Here is a 25,683-nt window from a genome sequence, read left to right as displayed (position 1 = left end):
TATAATTAACTGAAGTTTATTCAAATTTGACTAGTACTGGATTTAATAAACTATAATGTTCCCTACTGCCCTTTAATAAAACTGCACGGCAACAAGAAGTAATGGAGTCAGTGAGGGACATCATGCAAATAGTACTAGACCAGCTGATGAAGTCCTCTGTACATCATGACACAGCTATTGTCTTCCCAAAGCCTGGTTTTGCTCAAATAGAGAGATGTGCTGAATGCTATTGGAAAGCCACCATCAAATACCATAAAAAAAGATACGAGGTCTGGCTCACCAGTACAATTCACACCCAAAAATCAGATGCTGGGGGAGCGAGGGTTTCAGCAGGGTCAGCTGCTACACCTGAGCTGGCAGAGAAGGGCTAGGCCAGCACTCAGTGCTTCCTAAGCTCCAGTTCTGCTAAGTGCCATGGCCACCTGCCCACCGCTGCCTGCCAAATGTGTGTCACTGCTAATTATAACTAGTTCAAACACAGCAGAGTAAAGAGAAGCAGGGAGCCCATCATTACACAGAAATACTACAAAGCACGGCCTTATTTTACCTACATGAAAGACAGATTTTTGTCACTCGATAGCAGCATGAGCAGAATCCCACTAATTTCCATGTACCAAATCCAGTGACTCTCAGCAACGAAACTCCTGTGGCTCCTGCTCTTTCTCTCAGAATAGATTTATTAGCTAGGTTCTACAGTGAGGTCCTACTTTCCTTGCTTTTTATCAGCTGTATAAATTGGATTCAATATCCTGAGTATCGTGTGGCCTTGTTCTATTTTACCCAATAACTTGCTGAATTCTGTAATAAATTAGTAACCCTTTGACTTCTGATCTAACTCTTCTGGCTGGGTATCAGCCACTAAAACAGTCACCAGTGCTTCCAAGCATTCCATTTCTCCTTATCTGTAGCTTCTGCAGTTTGAGTCTCATTTGAGGATGAAGATGCCCAGACCCTTGTCTAGGAAGACACTCGGTGTGCTGCTACACACTGTCAATATTTTTAGTTGCTGTTCTATAAAGAAGGAACAATTTCTACAAAGCTTATCTCCTCTATCAGGCACAGGACTATGGAACAACCCTTTATGACCTTGCACTTGTCTCTCATGGGCAAGACACAATCGAGACAGGGACAAAGGGCTTCTCAAAGAAATGTTTCCAGGGTGATGGCATGCACTGAAGCCCTGTGAGCTTCCATTCTACTGATTCTAAGCACAGAAACACAGCATTCCTGCCAGTTACTTACAGACATAACAGTACTGAGACACTCTGTGTCACTGCTTTCCCCCAGCTCCTTCCTTTATAGGGCACGAGGACCACTTGCTTGCCCTGCACCTTCCTCTATGCCACCATTTCTCTGCTTGTCCTCAGCACTTGACTTGATATGAACATTACAAGCTGTCACTGCCTGTCGTAAGAGACCTGCATTTAGCTCATCCCTGTCTCACAACCTCTTACACTGCTTCAGCCCTTACAGCAAAGTCCAAGATGCAAACCCATGGTACTGGGTGTACATGTGGCTTCCATGGCCAGGTTTTGGTAGCAGTGGGCTACAGGGGTGACTTCTGCAAGAAGCTTCTCCTGTGTCTAGTGGAGTCAATGCCAGCCAGCTCCCAGTGGCTGCACCTCTGGGATCACACAGTTAGGAAGGGGGAAAAAATCTGCACAATTGCAGCTGACAGAGAGGAGTGAGAATATGGGAGAAAAATAGCCCTGCAGACCCCAAGGTCAGGGCAGAAGAAAGGGAAGGAGGTGCTCCGAACACTGGAGCAGTTTCCCCTGCAGCCCATGGTGAAGGCTGTGGTGAGGCAGCTGTGTTCCTGCAGCCCATGGAGGTTCAGAGGCATGAAGAGATCCACCTGCAGCCCATGTGGGATCCCATGCCAGAGCAGCTGGATGCCCAAAAGAGGCTGTGCCTCCACAGTAGGAAGCCAATGTCAGAGCTGGCTCCTGGTAGGACCTGTGGCCTCATGGAGAGAGAAGCCCATGCTGGAGCCAGTTTGCTGGCAGGACTTGTGACACCACGGGGAACCCCCTCTGGAGCAGCCTGTTCCTGAAGGACTGCGCCCCTTGTGAGAGACCCCGGCTGGAGCAGTTCATGAAGAACTGCAGCCCATGGAAGGACTCACACTGGAGAAATTCATGGAGGGGTGTCTCCCGTGGGAGGGACCCCACACTGGAGCAGAGGAAGGATGTGAGGAGTCCTCCCCTTGAGGAGGAAGGAGTGCAGAGACAACATGTGAGGAACTGACCACAACCCCCATCCCCAAACCCCCTGCACTGCTGGGCGGGAGGAGGTAGAAAAATCAGGAGTGTAGAACAGACAGATGGGGAGAAGGTGTTTTTAAGATTGCTCTCTCATTACCCTACTCTGATTTGTTTGGTAATAAATTGAATTAATTTTTTCCCTAGTCAAGTCTGTTTTGCCCATTATAGTAATTGCTGAGTGACAGCTCTCACTCCTTATCTCGACCCATGAGCCCTTTGTTACATTTTCTTCCCTGTTAGCTGAGGAGGGGAAGCAACAGAGTGGCTTTGGTGGACACCAAGGTCAATCTGCCACAGCGTACAGCTTGTTTCCTTGCCTATGACCCTTTCTGTGCAATAAGCCCCAGAAACACACCAATGCTGATGAATACCTATCAATGAAATGGGCCATTTCATTAGCAACAGAACTCTGCAGGCAGCCTCTCTCATTGAGTTGGCTGGATGCCACCATGAGCTGCTCTTAAATTCATCCCCTGTAACTTGATGCATCATTGGCAGACAGCAGAGGAAAAAGGCAGGTAAATTGTGTTCACTCCACCATTGATTTCACTGTAAAAAGAAAGGCAACTTGGGAAATAAAACATTTCTTCAATTTCTCCTTTTAATATGTGAAATTCAAGTCAAAAGCTAGAAGGTTTTCTAGCACACAAAGCCATATAACTCCCAAAGAAGATGACAAGCACTGTTGATGATAGAATTCCAGCACCTTTCAGTATCACTGTATTGGCTCTGGACCCAACACCGACTCAGCCCACACCATGGCTGTTAACACCAGCCAGAAAACCATGAGCTGAACACACTGTGCCTCTCTGCTTCCATATTTCTAAGCACCAGGTTCAGGAGTCAAAGCCATAACTTATTTAAGGTCTACTGCTGATCTGTCATGTAGATAACTGCTCCAAGCAAAAAGTATTAGGTAATGAAAAATTGGGGGGACAGGGGAAGCAGTGATTTACAGAACTAAGTTAACATGCAAAAATGAAGCTGGGCAATGAAACTTTCAAGCTGCCATTGACCAGAATCAATCAGTGGCAGACAGAAGACTGATGAAACATCTTTTCATATCACACTAATCGGAGGTGACAAGAAGGAGAAACCTGCTTTGGAAAGGACCCCTGGAACAGGTCACCCTCGACAGGCACAAGAGAAAGCCTACAGAGGCATCAGCACAGCACTTTGCTGAGTGGCAAGGGCACGCTCAGGAAAGGCCAGACACACAAACTTCACTGTTTGCTCCAAAGATCCCTAAATCCCTGCAGACCCCAGGACCTGCACCCAGTTATGAGCTTGCTCCTGTTTCAGTGCTACCCTGGAGGTGGGAGGCCTGGGGTCTGTGTGATCATTACTGTTGGCAGAGAGCCATTTCAGTGAACTGCTGGGGACTTTTCTGCGGAAGTAAAATCAACATCCTTCCATGCTTGAAAATGGAATAAAGAAGAGAACACACAATTATATAACAATAACTAAGGGTAGAAATGAAAGTGGGATTGTGCATGACTAATGCTGAGGATGGCAGAGAAGATATCAGAAAAAAGGTTCCAAAAAAGAAATAAGGAAGGGAAGGGAGGAAAGACCTACAGGATAGGCAGGTAAGGACATAGCTGGAGACATGGTATAAGAAAATTGTATGTGCAAAGGAAAAAGGAAAATGAGAATGAAAACAGAAAAGGAGACAGATGAAATTAAAAGTCTAAAGAGCAGATATTTGGGCCAGAATAAAGAAGAAAATTGAACTGTATGTCAACATCCTTACAGTGCATGCACATGTACAAGTAGGAGTTTCAGCCTGGATGCCTTTGCATATAATTTCTACTGTTTTGTTGCATTTGTTAAGACAAAGATAATCCTCTCTGTATTGTTTTCATTTGAAATTAGAAGTAACTTTTTAAAATGTTGAACATTCTAGAAGAGAGATAAGCCTTTTATCTGCCATACTCAGCTGCAAGCTTCACCACACACCACATTTCATTGTTCCAGCAGTTCAAGTAAATCTAAAAGCTAAACTCAAATCTCAGAAACCAAAAATCTACCACAACATGAGAGACCATGAAAACATATGAGTGTGAGAAGCAAGTTGGAGCTTATCCAACCTGCTGCAGACTGCTGACTCTCCCAGACTGTTACACAGAGTGGTTCTGCAAAAACAGTTTTTCACCTGTGATTAATTTTAAACAATAGATCTGAGCCTGTGTAAGAGTTACTTATCTACTTCATGCTGGATGTTCCTGCATAAGGGAGAGTTAAGAAAAACCAAAAAGTGCCTTTAAAAATGAAAATATAAATTTTGGAAGTGAATCCTCTGCCTGCCTCTCCTTACAGCACTTTGATTTGCATCACACAGCAATACAGTCTGCCTGCACTGGACTTCTCTCTGCTGAAACTAAAACCTTACAATGCTAACCAACAAATCCAGTCTGAAGTAACCTCTTCATGAAGCACACCATGCAAGGACTCGTGAAGGTAGTCTAGGACTATAGACTACAATTTAGGTCAGAAGGGTCTCTCATCTTCTCCTGGTGCCACCACCACCAGTTTAGGTTGCTCAGGGCTTTGCCAGCTGAGCTCCACAACCTCTCTGGGAATCTAAAACTTTTTCCCATGAAATTTAATTGCATATTCCCTTTCTGCAACTTGTGACTTCTGCCTCTTGTTCTGCTATCATTCAACTCTAAAATGACTCTTTTCCTGCCTTATCCATACCCTCCCTTTAGATATCTGAGAGAGCAGAAATATCCCCTTCAGCCTTCCCTCCTTGAGCCTGAAATTTTGAGTGTGCACCTAAGATGGAGTATCTGCTTTCAGAGTGTTACACCACGTTAACATTTTCAACTTTCTTGTCAAAAGCGTTTTGTAATCAGCAGACCCTTGGCGTCAACTGCTGCTTGTAGAGCCCTGCTCATGCTGCACAAAGCTGCTTCAGGATGCAGCCCCAGCCCTGCCCTGCCATCTGTGTGCACTGAGAGCAAGGACAGTGTGCCCAGGAGCACTGCAGCACACTCACACAGGTACAGGCTTGGCTCGGATAGAAGCTTAATTACATTAGCCCAAATAAGTCATTCAGCAAACCCATTCCAGCAGACAGCCGAGAAACATGTCCTTGAATACAAACTCATCCCTTCAGTACTGGTCCTGAATAGGAATTAAGGAGAACTAAAAACATTTCAGAGCTTACAAACACCAGTCTGAAATGGCTGGTGGGATTCTGTCACTGTCACAATTTCATGGTCATCCTCAACCTCAACATCCATACAAAGCTAATGTGATACAGTTCTGACTCATCACTACTTTTTCATATATTTGAAATCCCAGTAGCTTCCAGCAGCAACTAATTGCTTATTAATTCCACCACAGAGGATGCTGTAAGGGATTTACAGTAATTAATAGAAGCTAATCCGCTTTCTACCCTGAATTATCACTCCTACACATGAACTAATGAAGCAGTGACTGACCCCCAAACTCCAGAACTGCAAATATAAAGCTGAATTCTGTTCTATGTTTTCCATGGTCCTCAGGAAAGGTACTGGCTTTGTGCATGACAGTAATACAAAACAGTGCTTTCCCTTTTTTTAAAGAAGCCAAGAGAGGACAGTTGCATCCACCAATTCTTCATCCATCACCTCACTGTCACCTCTTTCAATTTATTTCTGTCACTGGGAGGAAAGTGTGTAAATGCAGCTCACAATCATGAACCCTGGTGACTATTTATAACTGCAATACACTCCACTGCTAATCCTTTACAATGCCTCTCCCAGATTTATTTACCTTTGCAATAAAGCTGAAATTCACAGAATTGGCTGCTGGGCATTCTTTACTCTGTACTGATAATGAGCAGACAGCTATAGGGGGAAAAACTCCTTTAAGTCAGAAAGTCTGAACCAGCTCAACTTTATGTTTTAATTATGCAGACAACATATATACCACCATCCATGAGAACCCACATTTCTTAGGTGCACTTATGATTAGCAAGACAGGGAGCAGTAGAAATGCAGCCCTCCTTTCTCTGCTTGATCCAGCCTGTCATCCAGCAGGAACATCCTTGCTAGTACACCAAATGTTTCTCCATTGACACTCCAGAGTATCCAAAGAGCTCCATGACACATTTGCTAGGATGCCAAATGAGTTGAGCCCCCTGCCAAATCACAAGCCAGTTTTTCTTAAATGAAAAAGTAGCTGCAGAGCTGTTAGGCTCATTTTAATGGAGAGCAGCTGTAAATGCTGGCATGTATAATTACTGAAGGAATGCCACAAATATTTAGATAACAAAAACTACAAACAACCTCTGTGATGACAAAGGTAAGAGTGATAAGCAGCCATGATTTAAAACAAACTAATTATATCCAATAAATCTGTTCTCTTTCTGGATAAAGAACATAGGAAATTTACTAAATCTGGTCATGAGCAAAACATACTGGGATGGAGTGCAGCTGCAGAAATGTCAAACTATCCTCAGAAGGTTATACTTGACATTCTGGGGGAAATGCAAACAACAAAATCTTGGAAGAAGAATTCCTAAATGTCCTCAAAGAACTGTAATTAGTTGTCGCAGGTCAAAACTACACCAAATAGCAGGATGGTGGGAAGAGCAACAGGAAAGCGAATTTTGCCTCTTAAACTATGCCATTATCTGAAGGAAATAAATGACACACTCCAAAATTTAGATGCTAATACAATGTTCTGGAGCAATCTAACATGGTAATAATCATATTGTTACACAAAACTGTATGGCTGATTCTTCTGTGCTGCTTCTTTTAGGTTATGGAATGAAATCTTGTCCTTCAATGCAAATTCTACTTCAGCTTCAATTCAGTTTAATCTATGCATTTTATTTTGAGTTTCAAGGGAAAAACCCCCAGATTTTTACAGGTTTTTAACATTGTAAATCTAAGGGGTGGGGAAAAAAAACAAAGTCCAAACCAACCTACAGTATTACCATGGGCATTGATTTGTGTAGCTGGCTGCAGGGCTTCTTCAATATTGCTCCAAAAGTCAAAACAGAATGTTGCTTTGCAAGAAAAATGTACTTGTCCTCTGTCTAAGTGGAAAAGATGACTATTTCTAATGAAATATATTTTAAAATATATGGGTTTTAGTAGAACTCACTTAAGAGTCCCCAGAAATCATAACTCACCCACCCCTCACTCATATTTAACAATGTCAAGGTATTTTTTCACTTGCTGAAGCATCCAGGCTATCTAAGACATAACAGTTCTGTGTCTCCTTCAGTGTCATGGGGTAAAAACTCTTTGTTGGGCTAAAAAGCTTTATGCCATGTCTCCAACAAGCTGCTTTCTCCTCCTTTTTTCAAGGGAAAAATGCCATGCTATTAGAACTAGATTAAAAGAAACCACAGCTCAATTGCCAGACAAGCAGTGCACACTCATGATCTGGAGGCCAAAATGGAGAGGCTGTCTGCTCAGTAACATTGACCAGGAATATGCTATTCTGTACTAACTCTGGCACTTTAAATTGAAGACTCCTTAGTTTGGAATTTTGCCACTACTTTTCTACACAGACGAGCTGTAATAATCACTGAAATTAGAAGCATTGCAACAGAACGATTATTTTAAGAAACAGGAATTGGTAACATGACAAATTAAGAGATAAATCCAGAAAACTAATCACCGTCATAAAGGAAAAAGATGCAATCCTGGAATATGTCCATAACATTTCAGATAAGTTATCAGGAAAAAAACAGCAAGATGCCCAGTGAACTCACCTTTGGCCACTATTTCCTATCAGACACAGAGAGCACTGCTAAGGCAGGAGGTTACAGCTACCAGAATTGAACCAAACACAAAACCTACACAATTTAAAAAGCAACTCCAGCACACCAAATTCAAGCAAAGTTATGAGTAAGAAGGTTTCCCCAGGGCATCTCATAAAATACTTTCAGCCTTTTAACACTCCTTTCCTCTGTTTGAAAACTTGAGCATTAAGAAATTTGTCAGACAATATTCAAGGGAAATTTCTACCTGACTCAATCACATAGGGAATCTCAGACACTTGATCAACCCTTAAAAGCTGCTGTGTATAGATTAGCGCGCGGTAGCTACCTCACTAGTTTTCCCTCATTTTACAGTAAGTAAAAGGAAAAATGTCAGAGCCATTTCAGTTTAAGGTTTTGTGTGTTTCTAAACATATGCATTTATTTGGATCATGTTTACATCAAGGCTAATATTCAACACCTATTTAATGTTCTTTTTCCTAAACAAAACTGTAGCTTAATATTGGTCTAATGGAAAGGTATGTTTCCAGTTCCTTTCAATTAAGCAAAAGCAGTAATGACCATGTGAGCAGTCCTACTCTAGCTCAGTAAAACTGGTGCCAACAATGGCATAAGCAAACCTGTTCCCAAACTGTTCAGTGTGAACCAAAGTGCACAATCAGCCTCTCTTGCAGAAGCTCTAGGACTGTCACAAGAGCTTCTTCAAAACCAAGCACCGGACTACTCTTATAAAATAAAACTGATTTATCTTCCTTATGTGAAATTAGCCCATGGTAAAATGATACCAGGCAAGCATTTTACCCTTCTCCTCTAGTCAATGGAAAGAGAGTTATATTCAAACCAATTCTGCATGGGTAGATTTTTCAATTAAAAACTGGAAACTTTGAAACTTCAAATCACCCCATTGCAACTGGGGCACAGAGATTTTAATGAAACATAAATAGTACATTCTGCAGCATCACTGAACATGTGGGCATACTAGTTTGAAGACTGCCCATTGGTGCTCTTTGCTTCAATAAAACAATCTGGAAATTCGGTGAGGAATGAGATTTATAATTTCAGGTCCTATAACATTATCAGCTTCTTCAAGCAGCCATCAAAGGACTAATGAGGTCCTGCTATTTCTTATGCAGTGGGGAAACTTACCCAGTTCCCGGCAGAAACAGGGCGAATGATGAGTAATGCAAAGCACTAATGCCATCTTCAACAGATACTGCACCAATCCAGTGCTCAACAGAGTTAAAAATCTGAGTATGCTATTTGTGCTTCACACAAAAATCCTCCCTGCAATATCCATAGATATTTGGTATCACCTCTCTGAATGTAATTCATTATACTGAAATCTCCTTTTGTGCTTCTAAAATCCCATTACTGATTTATTTCCTCCTGAATACATTATCTAAAAAATAATGCCAATAGTGCCAAATACATAATTTTGTCAATCATTTGTATGCTACTCAGTCTCTTCAGGCAGTTTGCTCCTTAATGTCCTCAAACTATTCTGATTCTTCCGTATCAAGGAGATATTCAGGTTGATAGTGGGACTAGGAGGGGCTGACCCACAAAAGTCATGGTATCCTAAACAGATCTGTGACAGCTACTGCAGAGCAGTGTTACTGTCAGTCCGCCAGTCAGCCAAGAGTGATGAGCCACCCATCACACATCCCCTAGCCCAGAGTGAATCCTGATGCCTTTCAACAGCCATCAGTAAAATCCAAAAACTGTCAAAAGGGTGATCCACTAAAGAATTTACAAAAATAAAAGTAGTCACAAAGTAGTCAAGCACTTAATTCTTCCCTGGAAAAGACTTAGAAAAAGGATTTCAAAGGATTAAAATATGACCAAAAGAACAAAAAAAGGGAACTGTGCCTCTTTCAAGCCTTGCAAGTAGAGTTCCTGCTAAACACAAAGCTTCACCAATGTCTTGCGGTATTCCAGTAAAATGTAGGTGTTGATGAAGTCAGACTCATGTATGTTTTTCTTGAGTCAACTCTCCTAATAATAATGATAATAAAGTCTCAACTCACTAGTTGGTTGGCTGGTTTATTTGTTCAGGGAATTAGGGAAACAACATACAGAAAGGAATACTGTCAAGGACAGTATCTGTTTGCAAAAATTTGAGATGACTGAATATGTTGTGGATTTTATCCCAGATGACACTGTAGGCAAGGACTTCTTGATTTCTTCTAAGGGTTTTGTAATCTTTTTAAGGTAAATGAAAGAGAAATGCATCTAAAAGGTGTTACACTTTCTGATGTTTCAGTCCAAAAAGGTGGACTAGCAGGGAAAAAGTCATCCTGCACATGATGAATGAGTACTTTTTGGTTTAGAAATAAAGTAAAAGAACAAATGGTCTGAAGTAGCACAGCCAGAGTAGGTGGACTTTACATCTTTCCTAGGCCTTAGCTGGACTTCATTAAACCATGGTAGAATCTATTGCATTCTGCAGTCTTCAGCCTGTTGACAGCTGCTGTAATTTGTTCAAATTTCAGCAGAAACTGAAAAAGCTTTACAGCTGCTCTAACCTCTACCAGCAAGGAATAAGTTGTCTTCATTACTGGAGAGTCCAAAGAGATGTTCCTCTCCTGTTCACCCAACTTCTTTTAAGAGAAACAACTGGGACAAGAAAAAACTCTGTTTGTTTCCAGCTGCAATGGGCATGAGAGCTTTGATTGCTAAGTCCCTTTAACACAAAACCCCAAGAAAAAAGCCAGTAACTCCACAGTTTGTATGACTGCCCTGCAGTGCCAAGGTCAGGCACCTTGCTGGGGTTATCCTCAGCAGCTGTGTCAGTGCCAGCCACACAAGCTAATGTAGCCACAGGCAGATGTGAATCTGAACTTGCTTTTACAAATTAAAAGCATTGGTCTGCATTACATTTTTAAGTAGGTATAACTTATTCATCTAACAGAATGTGCTCTTGCAGCAAGTGGCTAATCCCACTGGTATCCTCCACTGCACGATATGCCATCCATGTTCCTTGTGCTGCTTTGCAACGGGACTTTCTGATCCACAAACCAGGCCAGTAAAAGGAACTGGACAACAGCATTTCTCCAAGCAAAGAGTGAGAACCTACGCAAAAGCCATGGAGGAAATCTGCAAAGATGGAGTAGGTTCAATGCAGGTCTCTCTCCAAGGTTTATTTTCCATAAATTTGCATTGTGAAGAAATTGTCTGGATCTGCCTTGTTTCCAAGTTCTCTTTTTTCTCTACTCCCTCACAGTCATTGACTTACTTTAATCTCCATTGCAGCCTAAGAAGGAGCTGAGAATACAGCTCCTTTCCTCCAGAACCGCAGTCAAAAGAATACTAATTAGTTGTTGTCTTTTGTTGTTCTCACACATTAGTTGTAGTTAAGCCAAAATATCTGAGTCCTTTGTCAACAGCAGAAGAGTGCAGAGGCCTAACACATATTTGTAAGATAAAGAAATAATCACTGCTTCCTCAGTTCCACAAGGGAAATTAATGTACCACCAAGTACTGCTCAGTAGTTATGTCCTGCCCTGTGCATGAGGGCAATCACTGCAGTCACTGTGTGCAGCAACACACTCACTGACCTCATTTTCAATGGCTCTCACTGTAATGAAAGCTTTTACTGTCCTGAACTCTCCAGACCTGCACCGTTCCTTACACATTTCTGCCTTGAGCATCTGGTTCTGGAAGCTACCATGATACATCGTACCACAAGAATACTGACCTTTAAGTGTGCCAATGTACCAAAACTTGGTCTGACACAATGGTGAAAGACTATTTGCACTTTTTAAAAGACTACCGAGTGTCTTTAGTGACAGCTTGCTTGTAAAACCTGAATGCGTCCAACCTAACTTATAAATACTGCTTTCTCTGTTTCTCTGCATGCTCATCCAAGGAAAATGAACCCAGACCCTCCATGTTCAGCATGAAACTCCTCCTCTTGACTTGTCAGTGACTGAGGCACGGACCCAGACCGGCAGGGAATCTGAATTGTTGATTCAAAGGAACGAGCTAGTTTTATACACTTTTCCAAGGCACAGTATTTTCTTACATGGTACTTCTCACTGCGTGACCTATCCTGTGTTGCCACATCAGCAACACACTTTCTAAATGTCCTTCTATGGGATGATCACTCGCTGTTCACCTGACCTTCAGCTCCCGGCGGGCTCCTCCCTGTAGGGCTCTGCCGTGTGACACCTCCTGCCCCCAGGGTCCGGTGGAGACAAGCCTCTGTGTGCCACCATGTGCTCCTTTGTGCTGCCATGTGCTTCTGCAGGCAAATTCCACAGCCCACAGCTCAGTTCTATCTTGTATCTCCCCACATTGACTGGCAAGGTTAGCCACTAACAGTGTATCACATGGCTGATCTGCTGCAAAATATTAATTACACAGCTCAAATTATAACCATTAAGGCTTCATGGAAGGAGGATTTAATGAATAGGACCCAGGACTCCTGATTTCTCCCATCTATTTGTGTGTGTCATTGATTTAACATGCAACACTGGCCAAATCACATTGTGAAGATAGTATTAAACTGGTCACAATAGTGTTTAACACACCTCAGTGAACACTATGAGGGCTTTAGGCATGTGGGCACCAAAAAGGTACTAAATACAACAGTCTTCTCTCATAGAATTTTGAGTCAAATAAAGTTAAGAGGCTTTCTGGGGGATGACTGATGGTTTTCCATCAGGGCTCTAGTGATGGTTTTACCCGGAGGGTCTTTGTGACCCTTGTTTTTGCTCTATGTGCTGACTTACAGGGCACTTTCCTGTATCAGTCATGCAGATCTCCTGTTACTTCAGATGAAATTGTAACACTCTGGGTATAAAAATGATGGAAAAGTGAATCTCATTCTGCTAGGATATATTTAGTAAGGCTAGGAATAAAATAAGATAGAGTGAGACTGCTTTTGCTACTCTAACTAATATACAAATCCCCATGCAAATACTCCTCCTGGCACATCATGGGTGTGATGGACATTTTTCATAGCTTTTATGAAAGCTGCTGTGGTCTCAGGTGGCCGAACTATTTACAAGAGCAGGAGCTGAGTCTCCAAGCTTATTCCACTCCTAGAGAAGTCTGCAGACCCACCATGATATTGCTGAGTTCATGTTAACAACAGCAACTTTCTCCAATCCCTTCTTCCCAGCTGTATATCAGAGGCACAGAAAAAACCACTAGGTGGTACAAACTGTCAGTTGCTCCTGACCTGGAAAAATCTGAACTGAAGCTAAGGGCAAAGTCTGCACATGCCATTAGCAATTCTCTAGAGTTTTTTCAGCATTTCATTTTCCACACTTGTACAGGTTGACAGTTCTGAAAACATTTAAATGTGCCATTTGGCCAGAAATGTGCAAATTGTCACCTGTCTCAATGCTGGGTGAAAAATAAGATATCCACAAGTCGGATTTCAACTGTGATGAATAGCGCCCTTGTCTTAAAGATTATGTTGTTGCAGATATATTATTTAATTTCCTATTTTCTGCAGTAAAAATGTAGCTGAAGCAGTTTTTATACATAGCAGTGAAAGGAGATATATATATATGTATGTATGTATGTATGTATGTATGTAACATTCTAAGCTGTGTGCAACAAACATGCTAGAAAAAGGATCACTGTTTTAACCATTTTAAAACAAAGGCAACAGCAACTGGGACAATATTAAGATTCTCTGATAAGCTGGTTTTCAACTATTTACATGCAAACTAATTGTTAAATAGAAGATACCTTCACTATAAATAATAGGCATAGGGACTGGCAGAGCATTATAGTCAGAAGATTCAAGTTTAAAACTTTTTCAATTATTTGCAAACTATTCCTCACTGCAGGATACATATTAACCTGCAGGTAATGGAACAGTGTGCCTACTGTTTTCTTTCAGTGTTAAGGACTACTAAAGATGTTTTCCCTTCTGAACAATGCAACTACTTCAGTAACACTTTACTACTATTTCTGAAGAGTGAAAAAACCCTCTTCAACAACAATACTCCTCACAAGTACAAAGATTTGAGATTTTGTTCAATCTAGATGCAAGCTAAATCTTTATTCAGACATAAAAGTCCCACCATTGGGAGAATTTTTATAGATACTTTGTAGTATAATACACAAGTCATTCTTCTCCAAGGATTGTTTCAAAGCCCAAGTTAGAATTTGCAGAAGGATTATTATCTTTGATAGAAGGCTTAGCTGTGGGTCTAAGAAAAAACACATGAAAAAGGGCAGAAGGGACAAAACAATCCAATGTTCTTACATGGCTAAGAGGATGGATATTAACAATACAGAAAACTTATGTTATTTACCAGTTTTTGATGCAAGCTGCAAAAACAAGGAAGTAGCTTTAAAAGAAAAATCAATTATGAATCAGTTATTAACAACAGAGCATATTTTCTGCTTAAGATGCCTAAACACAGGCATGCTGCTCTGTAGCTTCAAGTGACTCACAGTGTTTATTGCTCACCCACAGAATGGACAGGAATACACAGGTCTGGCAGCTTGACAGAGATCTGTGGAAAATCTCTGTCAGGTATCTCAACAACTGTCAGAAATAAAACGGATCTTGTTAAAGCATGGACAGCCAAGACATTTGTAACAGGCTTTTAGGCTAACCCACCAACAGTGAGAATTCAACACCTACAGACAGCCACACAAGCTGACAGGTCACTACTGCGCTCCAGTACACACTCGCCTTAGATCAGGAAATTTAGAGGTAATAAGTGAGAAATGAATGAGAATGAGAAAGAGAAAATGGAAGACAGTGTATTAAATAAAAACTACCCTAGTATTTGAAATCCATTACTTTCTTGTAAGAAACATTCTTGAGGAATTTGTCTGCTCTGAAAATTTTTAATTATTTCACTACAGAATGAACGGCAAGCACCAGATGCAATTTGTAACAATAACTGGGAATGCTTATGATGATCTCTGACTTTACAACTGGCTTTAAGGCATTACTATTTCTTGCATTTATTTAGCCTAATATCTCAGGTACACTCAAAGACGTGTACATTCACTAACAGAAAATTGTAATATTTCTAGGCTTATTAAGTTAGGTCTGGGAACTGTGCTATTTAGTACTCTAACTCTATCTGATCTCACAGAGCTTAGATAGACCTGAACCATGCACATCATGTATTCAAATGGTCATCACAAGTCACACCCATGACTGGACGCACACTGCTGGAGAGCACAGGGGTGTGTCCCAGGGGTGCAGCCTCTGCAGCAGACAGAACCAAGGTTTTAGGAGAGAAAAGGTATTTCTCCATTCTCTCGGGGGAAGACAATGCCCAAAGAGATGAAACACATAGTAGAGCCACATGCTTCCCTGCTTATCCATCTTTTACAGGTACCACACTAAACACCAAGATTATCAATGACTGGTGTAACACTGAGGAAAAAATCAGCTGTTTAGGAAGGAGACACACTTTTGCCTCATTGTGCTTCCTTAGGGACAGCAGAGCTGTTTGCTCCACCATATGGTTTCTCATAGAGTTTGATAATATGCACATAAAGTTTGCTACATTCCAAGTTCAGCATGAACTTAAATCCCAGCTCTGCAGAGTTTCAGGACTTCGCTGGCTGGTGCAAAGTGCCCTAAGAAAACATGCCCCTGCGTGCAATTTAGTAGCAAATGGAATGACATGAGGTAGAAGACATTTTACAGAACTGTCAGCACTTAAGAGGGTGTAAGTCTATAAATTTTATTAAACATGTATATAATGCTTTGCTCTCTTCCTCTTAAAAAAACCCAAACAAACACCAAACAAACCCTCTCCTAAATCCCAAAAGTCCAGACAATGAGACAAGGCCTAATCAGCTCATTTTTTCAGAGTTCTTGTACTTTTAGTTACTCTTTTCTTTAAAGCAGCAGCTATTTAAAGATGGTTGAAATAAATTCATTCTGAGATTAAAAAAGAAAAAAAAGCTAAAATAGTCTGAGACAACTATGTTTGCTTGTGAAGCTAGAATAAAATTATAGGCAAAACAGCATTAGAGTAGAAATGCAGCAGAACTGTGATATAGTGTAGTAAAAATCCTCTCCGGCTTCCTCAGTGAGAAAAATAAGCTCTTAACTGCTTTTCATTCCTGTGCACAGAGAACACAAGTTTTAGAAAAGGATCAGCCTCCTCTGTGGCCCATGCATCTTTACAAGAGGATTGTTAACACCTCTGACTTTGGTGGCAGAGGTGCAAGAGCCAGAATGAACACTGCTTGAAATCTCAATCTCAACCTGATATGCGGGGCTGGCATTTGGGAGAAAAAAAAGTGTCTTTTTTTCCTATAAGTCGAAAAAATTTGATCTAGCAGGCTCCAAGCAGCACTAATTGTGGAATACCACAATGCTGTTTTAACATTACTTTTCAGGAAATAAACAACTCAGAAAGTTGTCATGAAAGTCTCAATGACTGCAAAGCTAAATACAGCTGGTGTTCCAGTTCCTGCTGCGAGAAGGTTACTTTCTGTATATGGGAACTGTTCTCTCAAAAAGCATTTGGAAAAAAAAAAGTGTGAGTCAGGACTAGTTCAAATCTGAAGAGAAATGAAAGGAGCTACCAGACGAAAGAAAAGGAATTCAATGACAAGAAAGAAGTAGCACCTATGAGACTCCTGGAAATTTCTGAATACAGGAAAAGGAATTACATCATTCCTCAGAAAAATTTTCTTGATGGTTGTGCATCTGAGCTGAAATAATGTCTCCTACTAATCAGTTACTTACATGCCACCAGAACCATGAGTTCATTTATGTATAAATTTCCCAATAAGAACAGTGACCAATAAAACAGCAATTCAAGTATTCTATACCAGGCTATGCTACTCTGGGCCACTGTGAGGCTTTTGCTGTGTATGGCAAAAATACAGGGGAACAAGAAGGCAAAGCTGAATTACACGCTGATGATGAGCAGTCATGAGGTCATGGCAATTTCAAGCTTTTTGACACAGAAACTAGTTTTATTTTTATATGTTCATGATATGTTTAAGGCATAAAGAGCCCACACATTCAAACTGCTCCAGCCTCTGAAAGACTATGCTAAAATGGCCACAGCAGCAGAACAAGTGTGTTTGGTGCATCATTCATTCCGGCTTCCACACTGCCAGCACGGTTACATCTGTAAGATGGACTTTGCCAACCCCCTACAACAACTCCTCATCACACCATACTGCCCCTCACTAGCAATATTAAAACAATTTAAAAAGGGTTGTAGGAACCTTGCCAAAGTAATTGAAAATCTGAGGCATTTTGCCTGTGATCAGCAAAGCTCACAAAGTAGCAAACTTGTATTTTTATGAAAGAGCTGCAAATTAACAAGAAGGCAGCACGATGTAGGAACAACTCCCTGTCTTCTGTGTGCAGAGTAGTTTACAGAGTTCTGTAAGTAAGATACAGCACAATGGACACCAGTAAACTCTATGTGCAGTCACAGTGTGGACTGTCCTGCATTTTTTTTCACTTGTACATGCTCTATGTAAAATAAAGGCTTTAATAAGATATATGAAATACAGATTCTTTGTGACCGATTCTGACCTTGGAATCATATTAATCCCAGCAGATATGCTTGCACATGTTCTGGAACTTTCTAGAGAGAAGGAGCTTTCTTCATTGATATGGTTGCATGATCAGGTCCTAAGACTCTAAAGACAAATGGCAAACTATTGAGATTAAACAGCAACAATTGAATTTAAACATAGCAATGCTCCAACAATTTTCACATAGAACAGAGGCTCAAACCAACATGATTCAACAGAAAATGGCGGAACACATTTTACTGTTTCAGCTCTAGAGAAAATCCCCCCAAAAAACATGTGAATATTTGCTTTTATACAGCTGTCATCCTTTGGGAGGTGAAGGGGAAAAAAAAACCAAATACTGCCTCCTTATTACTGCAGACCAAAATTAATTTTTCTTGGTATTTTGCCAGTTCACATCCCAATGAACTGCACCCACCAAGCAAGGTGATTGTGGAAACAAGTTTCTTTTGTGCATGAAGAAGAATGAATCATTTCGAAAAATGTGACATCTTCAGTAATATTTCTGCCACTATGCAATATTTCTCTAAATTATGCAATTCATCAATATAGTGTTCATAAACGTATTTTTGGAAAAAATGACCCTAAGTAAGTTTCTGCATAACAGCAGCAAGCGGGATTTCTCAGTGAAAGTGAAAATCTGGACGAACAAGAATGCTGGAAGACTGTATGCCAGCTACTCTACAACAGAATCTTCCAAACCAAAACAAGGGCCATCTGAAACTCTGAACTGTCAGTTATGGATGCAGCCCTCCTCTTTGTTTCAGCTGGAAAGAAATTGGAGCAAAGACCTTGCAAGAGATGCATAGAATAGGCAGTGAAGTACAACAGGGATGCCCCAGCTGACAGGTCTTGTGGCCTCATTTGAGTTCCTCTGCTACATTATTTCATTCCTCCTGCACCTTTAAACCCCTTCACAGCTAGATAACTACATGTATCACTGCAACCCATTTCAGAAGTTGTTATGCGCAACGTGGCTCCTAATACATTGTTGTATATTATCTGGCAACACCTCAGAGCTAAAAACTCCAATTGACCCCTGCCAAACAGCAAGCTCTAACTACTTTGCTCCACCTCTTCCCTCAGCCCTTAAAATGTGCTAAATCTATGACCTAAACTAACTAGCAGTACTCAGATAGCTTCTGAAGGATGAGATGCTGTCATATGAACTGGTTATCCTGAGGCCTTCTTCCTACACTCCCTATTGCAGCACACAAGGCATACAATCAACAGCTTATCTAATGTGAAGACGTGATCTTGTACGAGCCAGACTAGAACATACAACAACCAATACAGGAATTTCTCATCTTTTTTTGTTACTGACATCTCATACAGCACTAGAGCTGCACAATTAGTAACTCATAGTTTTTAAGTGATTTAGCTGTTGAACTTAGAAAGGCACCTCAGCTACTAATATACAAATGATTTTTTGTAGAGCAGGAACTTAATTTCACTGTCTTCAAAACCAAGGGCAAAACTTCTAAAGGCAACAGTAATTCAGGACAATGCCTTGAAAGATGCTGACACCACTGCAATTCTCAACTCATGCACTAAGTGATTTACATAAAATGAAACAAATATAGATTGTTAGAATAATCTTCAGTCCTGTGATACCGTGTAATTACCAATCGGCATAATTTTAGTTTAATATCATAAAATAATGCTCTACTCTTTCTACCAAAGCAAGCCAAAAAATCCACGTTTAGGCATGTCACACCACACGTGTTACACCAAGCTCTTTGGTTCACTCATAGCTCTGAATCTTGTATGTCATGATTGTGGAAATTCCCACTTGCAAATCAGTGCCTAAGATGCCCTGTGAAACACAATCCAAGATTGCTGTGCTGCACAGCTGGGAAGAAGGCTTTCTGCCTCTATAAAGTAGGTAAGGTGCTGATGAGAACACATTTTCCCTATAAATTAACAAATTATCTGAATTCTGATTAGCACAGAACCTTATTTTGCTTCAAAGCAAGCCAGAAGGGAGAACAGGAGGTGAAATAAAGGCTTCACCATCTTCAGCTAGTGAACAAATATTAGACATTGAGAAATAAATTTTAGTTTTACTTTAAACATCTCTTAATTGCTGATGAACTGCTCAGAGAAAACAGGGCTTGGAATGGGTCTGGAGATTTAGAGATTCCTCCTACCTCGTGATGAAGTCAGTATTTTTGACATTGCTTGACAGATTTTTGTCTACCTGGAGACTGTCCTCTGAAGCTGGCAATCCAACAGCTTACCTAGGTAATGCCATAGAACCATAGAATATCCAGAGCTGGAAGGGATCCACAAGGATCACTGAAGTGCAACTCCTTGCTACATTTTACAGGGGGTTTTCCCTTCTCCTGACCCCACTGGTGATAGAATATCTTGGTAAAATTTTATGCAGAAACTTTTATGTATCCATTTCTCCCCTCAATACTTTCCTCTCAAAACATAACAATGCCATTTATTCAGGACCATGGCTCTAGACTTCCAGTTACGTTGTTGTATTTCCTTCTCCCTAATTGTCAGCTTATGGCTTTTTTAAACTGCAGTAACCAAAAGTGCACATATTTTAACTTTAGCCTTCAGAACATCACGTAGGAGAAGAGGTTAATTTATGCATTTTGCACTGCTGTCAATGCATCTTGGCACAAGGTCTATTTTTGCTGTAGGTGGTACGATGCTGCTGCTGCATGAAGTTCACAGTCTGCTAGAGCAGTCAGACATCCTCCACTGCAGGACTTCTGCCCAGCCACCCGTTCTGTACCCCTGCAGTAAATCATTCCTAATTGAGGGTGAAATTCACTCTTTGCTGGATGTCTGCTAAAGGACACCTTCTCAAAGGTTGGGTGTCCAATCTAATCTAAACTAGGCTGTACAAAATGCCTCTGAATGCAGTGAAGAGTGACAATGCAACTCATCCCATACTAAGACAGATGCATATGGGCTGAACTGCCCTCCAGAGAGGCACTCCTCACAATTTGGCAAGGTAAATTGGGTAGTTAAAGTACTGGTTTACAGTTAAATCATGACTGTCCAATTTTCCAACAGCTGTTCAAAGTAAAATACACCTGACATGCACTGTGTGCTTTCCTCATTGATCTGGACTCTGTTCCTTGTAAACCAGAGAAATAACAGGAAGAATTTTAGACTTTTATCCCCCAATACACTTATGTCCCCTCCCAGCTTAATGCCTTTGTCCATGCTTGATAAAATATTTCAGTCCCTTAACCAAAAGCACTGCCCAGTGCTGTTTGCAGGAGTGAGCCCTTCCAAAGAGAACCCTTCTTGTTGGAGCATCTCATTTTGAAGTGAAGCATTAATTACTTACACAGAATACAGGATTAAAAATGGTTTGTTACATAGAGATATTTCTGCAACTTTCTTATTAGACATTTGTGACACTATCTCTCATAAGAAAATTCTTACTAAAGAAACATCAAAGTAAATGCTTGCCATAGGAATTTTTTTCTTTGCAAATAACAGGGCCAAATTAAGTATGAGAAACAAGCACTAAGGCTGGTCTGAACAGAAAGAACAGAGAAAATTTTGAGAACAAAATTAAGAACAAATACTCATAGGACACACACACCTCTGCTCTCATAATTTTGACAACAGTGATTTTAATGATGCACAAAAATAATTTTAAAGCCAGATAAATTTCATCTATTTTTCACAACAGGAAAGCAAATAAATACTGAAAAATACATGCTCAGATATCAACTCCCCTTTTTTGTGGCATGGGAGCTGTGGAAAGCACTGCCAAAGCACTTCAAAACAGTTCAAGTATCAGTCAAATAAGAATCCCAGGAAACTTAATCTAAATCCTGTTTCTACCACGCAATTCACAAAGCTTTGGTAACAAAGGTATCCCGCTTGTATGGTTCTGCTTGAACTGACTGTGCTGGCCCTGAGGTTTAAGTGCTTTCATATCCATATCTTTTCCTCCCCACTCTCAGAAAACTATAGAGATTTTTGACAGTACTCAGTCTTTGCAAAGGAACTGAGTAGATCCTCTTCAGTAACCAAAGAGCGAAACTAGAAGTGCATTTCATACATCTTAAGCTTCAGTAAAACCTTCCATTAAGAGCTTGTTGGTTTAAATTTGCATCGCTGCCACACACATGCTAATGGGAAGCTGCTCTTCAAACACTGTTTTTCGGTACTATACAATAGAACTTCTAATTTCTGACTATGAAGTGCTGTACACTGGGCATTTAGGGCCTTACAATACTGGTATTCTGAGGTTCATACACTTGCCAGACCTGAAAATGCCACACACGACATCTTATGCTGCACCCAACCTGCAGATCTGATTTCTGCACTGAGATGCATTTTATTGCTGGAGTTTAGCATATATGTTCTTGACTAATTTTCTTAGTGATCTACAAATGCCAATTACATTTACAAACTGTGAAACAGATATCTATTCTCCTATTTTTTTCCTACCCATACATGTACAAATCTTTGTAGACAGAATTCTGTGGGATTTGAACAAAGGAAAGGAACTGGCGATTCTTTGCGGCTGATACACAGGTGGTCAGTTTTGTTTCCTCATCTCTCCATTCCTGACCTCAGAGGGATTTTATGCCACAGTAGTGCTGCAGAGCCTTCTGCCACCTCAGTCAACCAATCTTAAATCCTGCTGGCCGGGTCCCTGAGAATGTAGAGATGTCCTCCCAATGCAAATGTCTACTCTCTAGTTCTAGAGTGGTGCAAAATCCTGCTTGGTTTTTCTAAATGAAGACCAATTCCAGAGATTGAAAAGCTTTTAAATAGAGAAGAATATTATTTCTAAAATTTTAACCTGAAATTCACAGAGTATCTTCTTTCTTTTTGACCCAAAACTAACAGCTATTGACTCAAAGAAGCTAGATACGTATTTAGCAGATCTCAATAATGTATAGGACATTGGAACATTGCTTTGTCTACCAAGTGAAAAGACACAGATTTGGGTATTATGTACAAAAAAGCTCTGGGGGTCCCTTGCCAGATTTCTAGACTATTCTCCACAAGACAATGACAGAATGTCAACAAGTATTTTAATCAAAGCTCTCCAGAATCATAATGCACATGAGAAAACCTTCATTCTTGGGAACTTTATATTGCTTGCATCACACCAGAAACGAAGTATAAAGATAAAAACCCAAACAAACACCCTCCTGCCTCACAGAATACCCACCTGCTACCACCACCCTTAGTTCTTCAAACAAGTCAAGCATATCCCCATTGAATTTTTATAAAGGTGAAGACAAAAGCTTGAGTTCAAGCCAAGTAGCTAGATCATCTCATCTGTTCCTGGGAAAGGAAAGATCAAAGAGTATGTGTTTGTAGTGTTTAGCTTGGTCTGTAAACACTGATGAATTGGATTCACCAGAACAGTGCAGACTACAAACAAATGTATTTAACTTTAGCTTTTAGCACTGCACACTCCAAATTTAGATTTTTGTTATCTTTCTTACAGACCGGCACTTGAATTTAGTTGAAACTGAAGACTAAGTTTTGAATAGTCCTTCTGGATTTGACTGGCCTTCAGTCATGGAATCATCAAATGCCTTGGGTTGGAAGGAACCTTAAAGATCATCTAGTTCCCACCCCCCTGCCATGGGCAGGGACACCTTCCACTAGACCAGGTTGCTCAGAGCTCCATCCAGCCTGACCTTGGACACTTGCCAGGATGGGGCATCCACAACTTCTCTGGACAATCTGTACCAGTGCCTCACCACCCTTACAGGGAAGAATTTCTTCCTAGTATCTAATCTGCACCTGCCCTCTTTCAGTTTGAAGCCATTCCCCCTGTTCTGTCCCTCTAAAAAGTCCCTCTCCATCTTTCTTGTAGGATCCCTTCAGGTACTGGAAGGACACAATTAGGGCACCCCAAAGCCTTCTCTTCTCCAGGCTGAACAATCCCAATTCTCTCAGCCTTTCCTCATAGGAGAGGTGCTCCATCCCTCTAACCATCTTTGTGGCCTCCTCTGGACTCCTTCCAACAGGTCCATGTCCTTCCCGTGCTGAGAACTCCAGAGCTGGACACAGCACTGCAGGAGGGCTCTCACCAGACAGGAGCAGAGAGGCAGAATCCCCTTCCTTGGCATCCTTTTCATGTAGCCCAGAACCCGTTTGGCTTTCTGGGCTGCCAGTGCACATTGCTGGGTCATGTCCAGCTTTACATTCACCAGCACCCCCAACTCCTCAGCAGGGCTGCTCTTGATCTGTTCATCCCCCAGCCTGGATTGATACCAGAGCTCACCCTATTTGTTCCACAGTGGATCAGGTGTGTAGATGTAATAAAATTTTAGTGGATGTTTCAGTTTGTACATGAGAGTTGTCAGAACAACAATGCAATTAAAGAATACGCTCACGGTCATCTGAGTGATCAAATAATACAGGCATATAAAGCTCATAAAGCTAAACACTGAGAGTTCTACTAGTGGAGTATGAGCTACACTAAGCAAAAGCTCTCATGTTCTAAAAATAAAGTTAATTTGATTAAAACATCATGGAAACAAAGATGCGAATGACTAAACTAATTTCCTATTCCTGTCTTAGACAACTAATCCTTAAGTAACTCTATGTATTCAACTGCAGGAGGAATAGATCAAAGAAATATTAACAGCCCCTCCTCCCCAAAACCTAGAAAAACAATCAATAATTCATCTGGTTTAATTAAATACTATTATACTTGATAAAACATTGTTCTTTGTCAGTTGCAAACCCCAGCATAACTTCTAACCTTTCCGACAAGGAAGGCATACTTTCTCCATTTATAATATATGGATTGCATTACAAAAATAATTTGTATGGAGCTATAAGCCTGAGATAGACAATTTCAATAGTCCTTTTTTTTTAAAAACTAAATAAGAAGAGATGTCTAAATTTCAATCTTCTTCTCTCAGCTCATTTTCTACTATCAGCCAGGTAACTGGAAGGAAACAATTTAAGAAAAAACAAAGCCTTTCAAAAAAACAGAAAACAAGTATTTTATGCTTTAAAGAGTAAAAACTAGTACTCCTTCTTTCCTGTCCAGTATTAACAAAAAGCTTCACTATATTTCATGCTAAAAATGTTCCTTTCTTCAAGCTCTTTGAATGGTCTTTTCCTTTAGTTCAGAAGATAAATTTTCTACTCGTGTACATAACTCACTCTTTAAGACTTTCACTATTATGGGATACTTAAGTAGGGTCTTGGAACTCCAGAGCTGATTTCTAAGCCATTGAAAGGAACAAGAGGAGAAAACACTGCAATAGACAGTAGTGGTCCTTGCAGGAGAGCACTTCTAGGCCTATTAGTACCTCCCTCATGAGGAAGAAATATTCCCCTAAAAGATCTTAATTTGACTGGCAGCAGTAAGAACCTAAAAAGAAAACTGGTCCTACTTATGCTGACTTCTGGCAAAAAAACCAAAGCTCGACTTGTCTCCGGAGTCAGCTCAGAGCACAGCATCCCATACTGCTTATTCAGCAACACCACAGGCTGATACTGTCACCCAAGCTCCCCTGTCCCCACCCTTGTCATCAATAGTGAGCAGGTCCCCAAACTGAAATCACATTCACTACAAAAAAAGCCATTAATTGCTCAATTATGCTGTATCATGCAGATCTTATCCACTAACCTTCCACAGAATCTACGGGGTTGGCTTTAGTATGCCTATTCTTACTGATGTGTGTGAAATGCAGTTTGGGGGAAAAAATCAACCTGGTAACTTGTCATGCATTCCTTACTTGATCTTCAATGATTTCACGTGACAGAGAAGCCTGACAACCCCCCTTCTAGACTTGAATGGGAGAAAGGCAATGTTTGTTTGTAGTCACACAGCCTGCATAGTTATTTAAATTTTCTCAGATTTTTGATAGTTTTGACCAGAAAAAAATTAACTCCCAGTTAGTGCACTGAGAGAAGAACCTGGCTCAGCCCACCCAAGGTAACATTTGGAACGTTCTGTTACCTAGAAAGCACATAAAAATAAACTTGCCTTCCATAAAGATCCTGTTCCAGTAGATTTTTCCAACTTGATTTCCTCCAAGAAATATTAGATTTGATAAAATCAGCATTGAAGTGCTAACAGATGCTAGGACAGCATGAAGTCGACGACGAAATCTTGGCGAGAAGAAATGCTCCTGAGGAGCAAAACAAAAGGTGCAGATGAAGTTAACAAGCCCTGCAAATTTTCAAGCAGCATTAGAAAAAGACAATGCCATTACAAAAAACAAC

General features: G+C 40.7%; 1 protein-coding gene across 4 annotated transcripts in view; it reads right to left on the bottom strand.

The window, feature by feature from the left end:
- The window catches only part of HHAT (hedgehog acyltransferase), a 151,296-nt gene that overhangs the window by 32,997 nt on the left and 92,616 nt on the right, over positions 1 to 25,683 (bottom strand). For 2 of the 4 annotated variants that reach the window (XM_048296241.1, XM_048296242.1), the window contains one exon: positions 25,445 to 25,589. The exons of 1 other annotated variant lie outside the window; for it this stretch is intronic. In XM_048296241.1, coding sequence (XP_048152198.1) covers positions 25,445 to 25,589 — 145 coding nt within the window. Of the gene's footprint in view, positions 1 to 25,444; positions 25,590 to 25,683 lie in introns of those variants that run through there. One more of the 4 variants, XM_048296237.1, reaches the window with a different exon arrangement.

This window comes from Corvus hawaiiensis, chromosome 3 (assembly GCF_020740725.1).
Source record: "Corvus hawaiiensis isolate bCorHaw1 chromosome 3, bCorHaw1.pri.cur, whole genome shotgun sequence".
Taxonomy (NCBI): Eukaryota; Metazoa; Chordata; class Aves; order Passeriformes; family Corvidae; genus Corvus; species Corvus hawaiiensis.
This window is presented reverse-complemented; position numbering and strand designations above follow the sequence as displayed.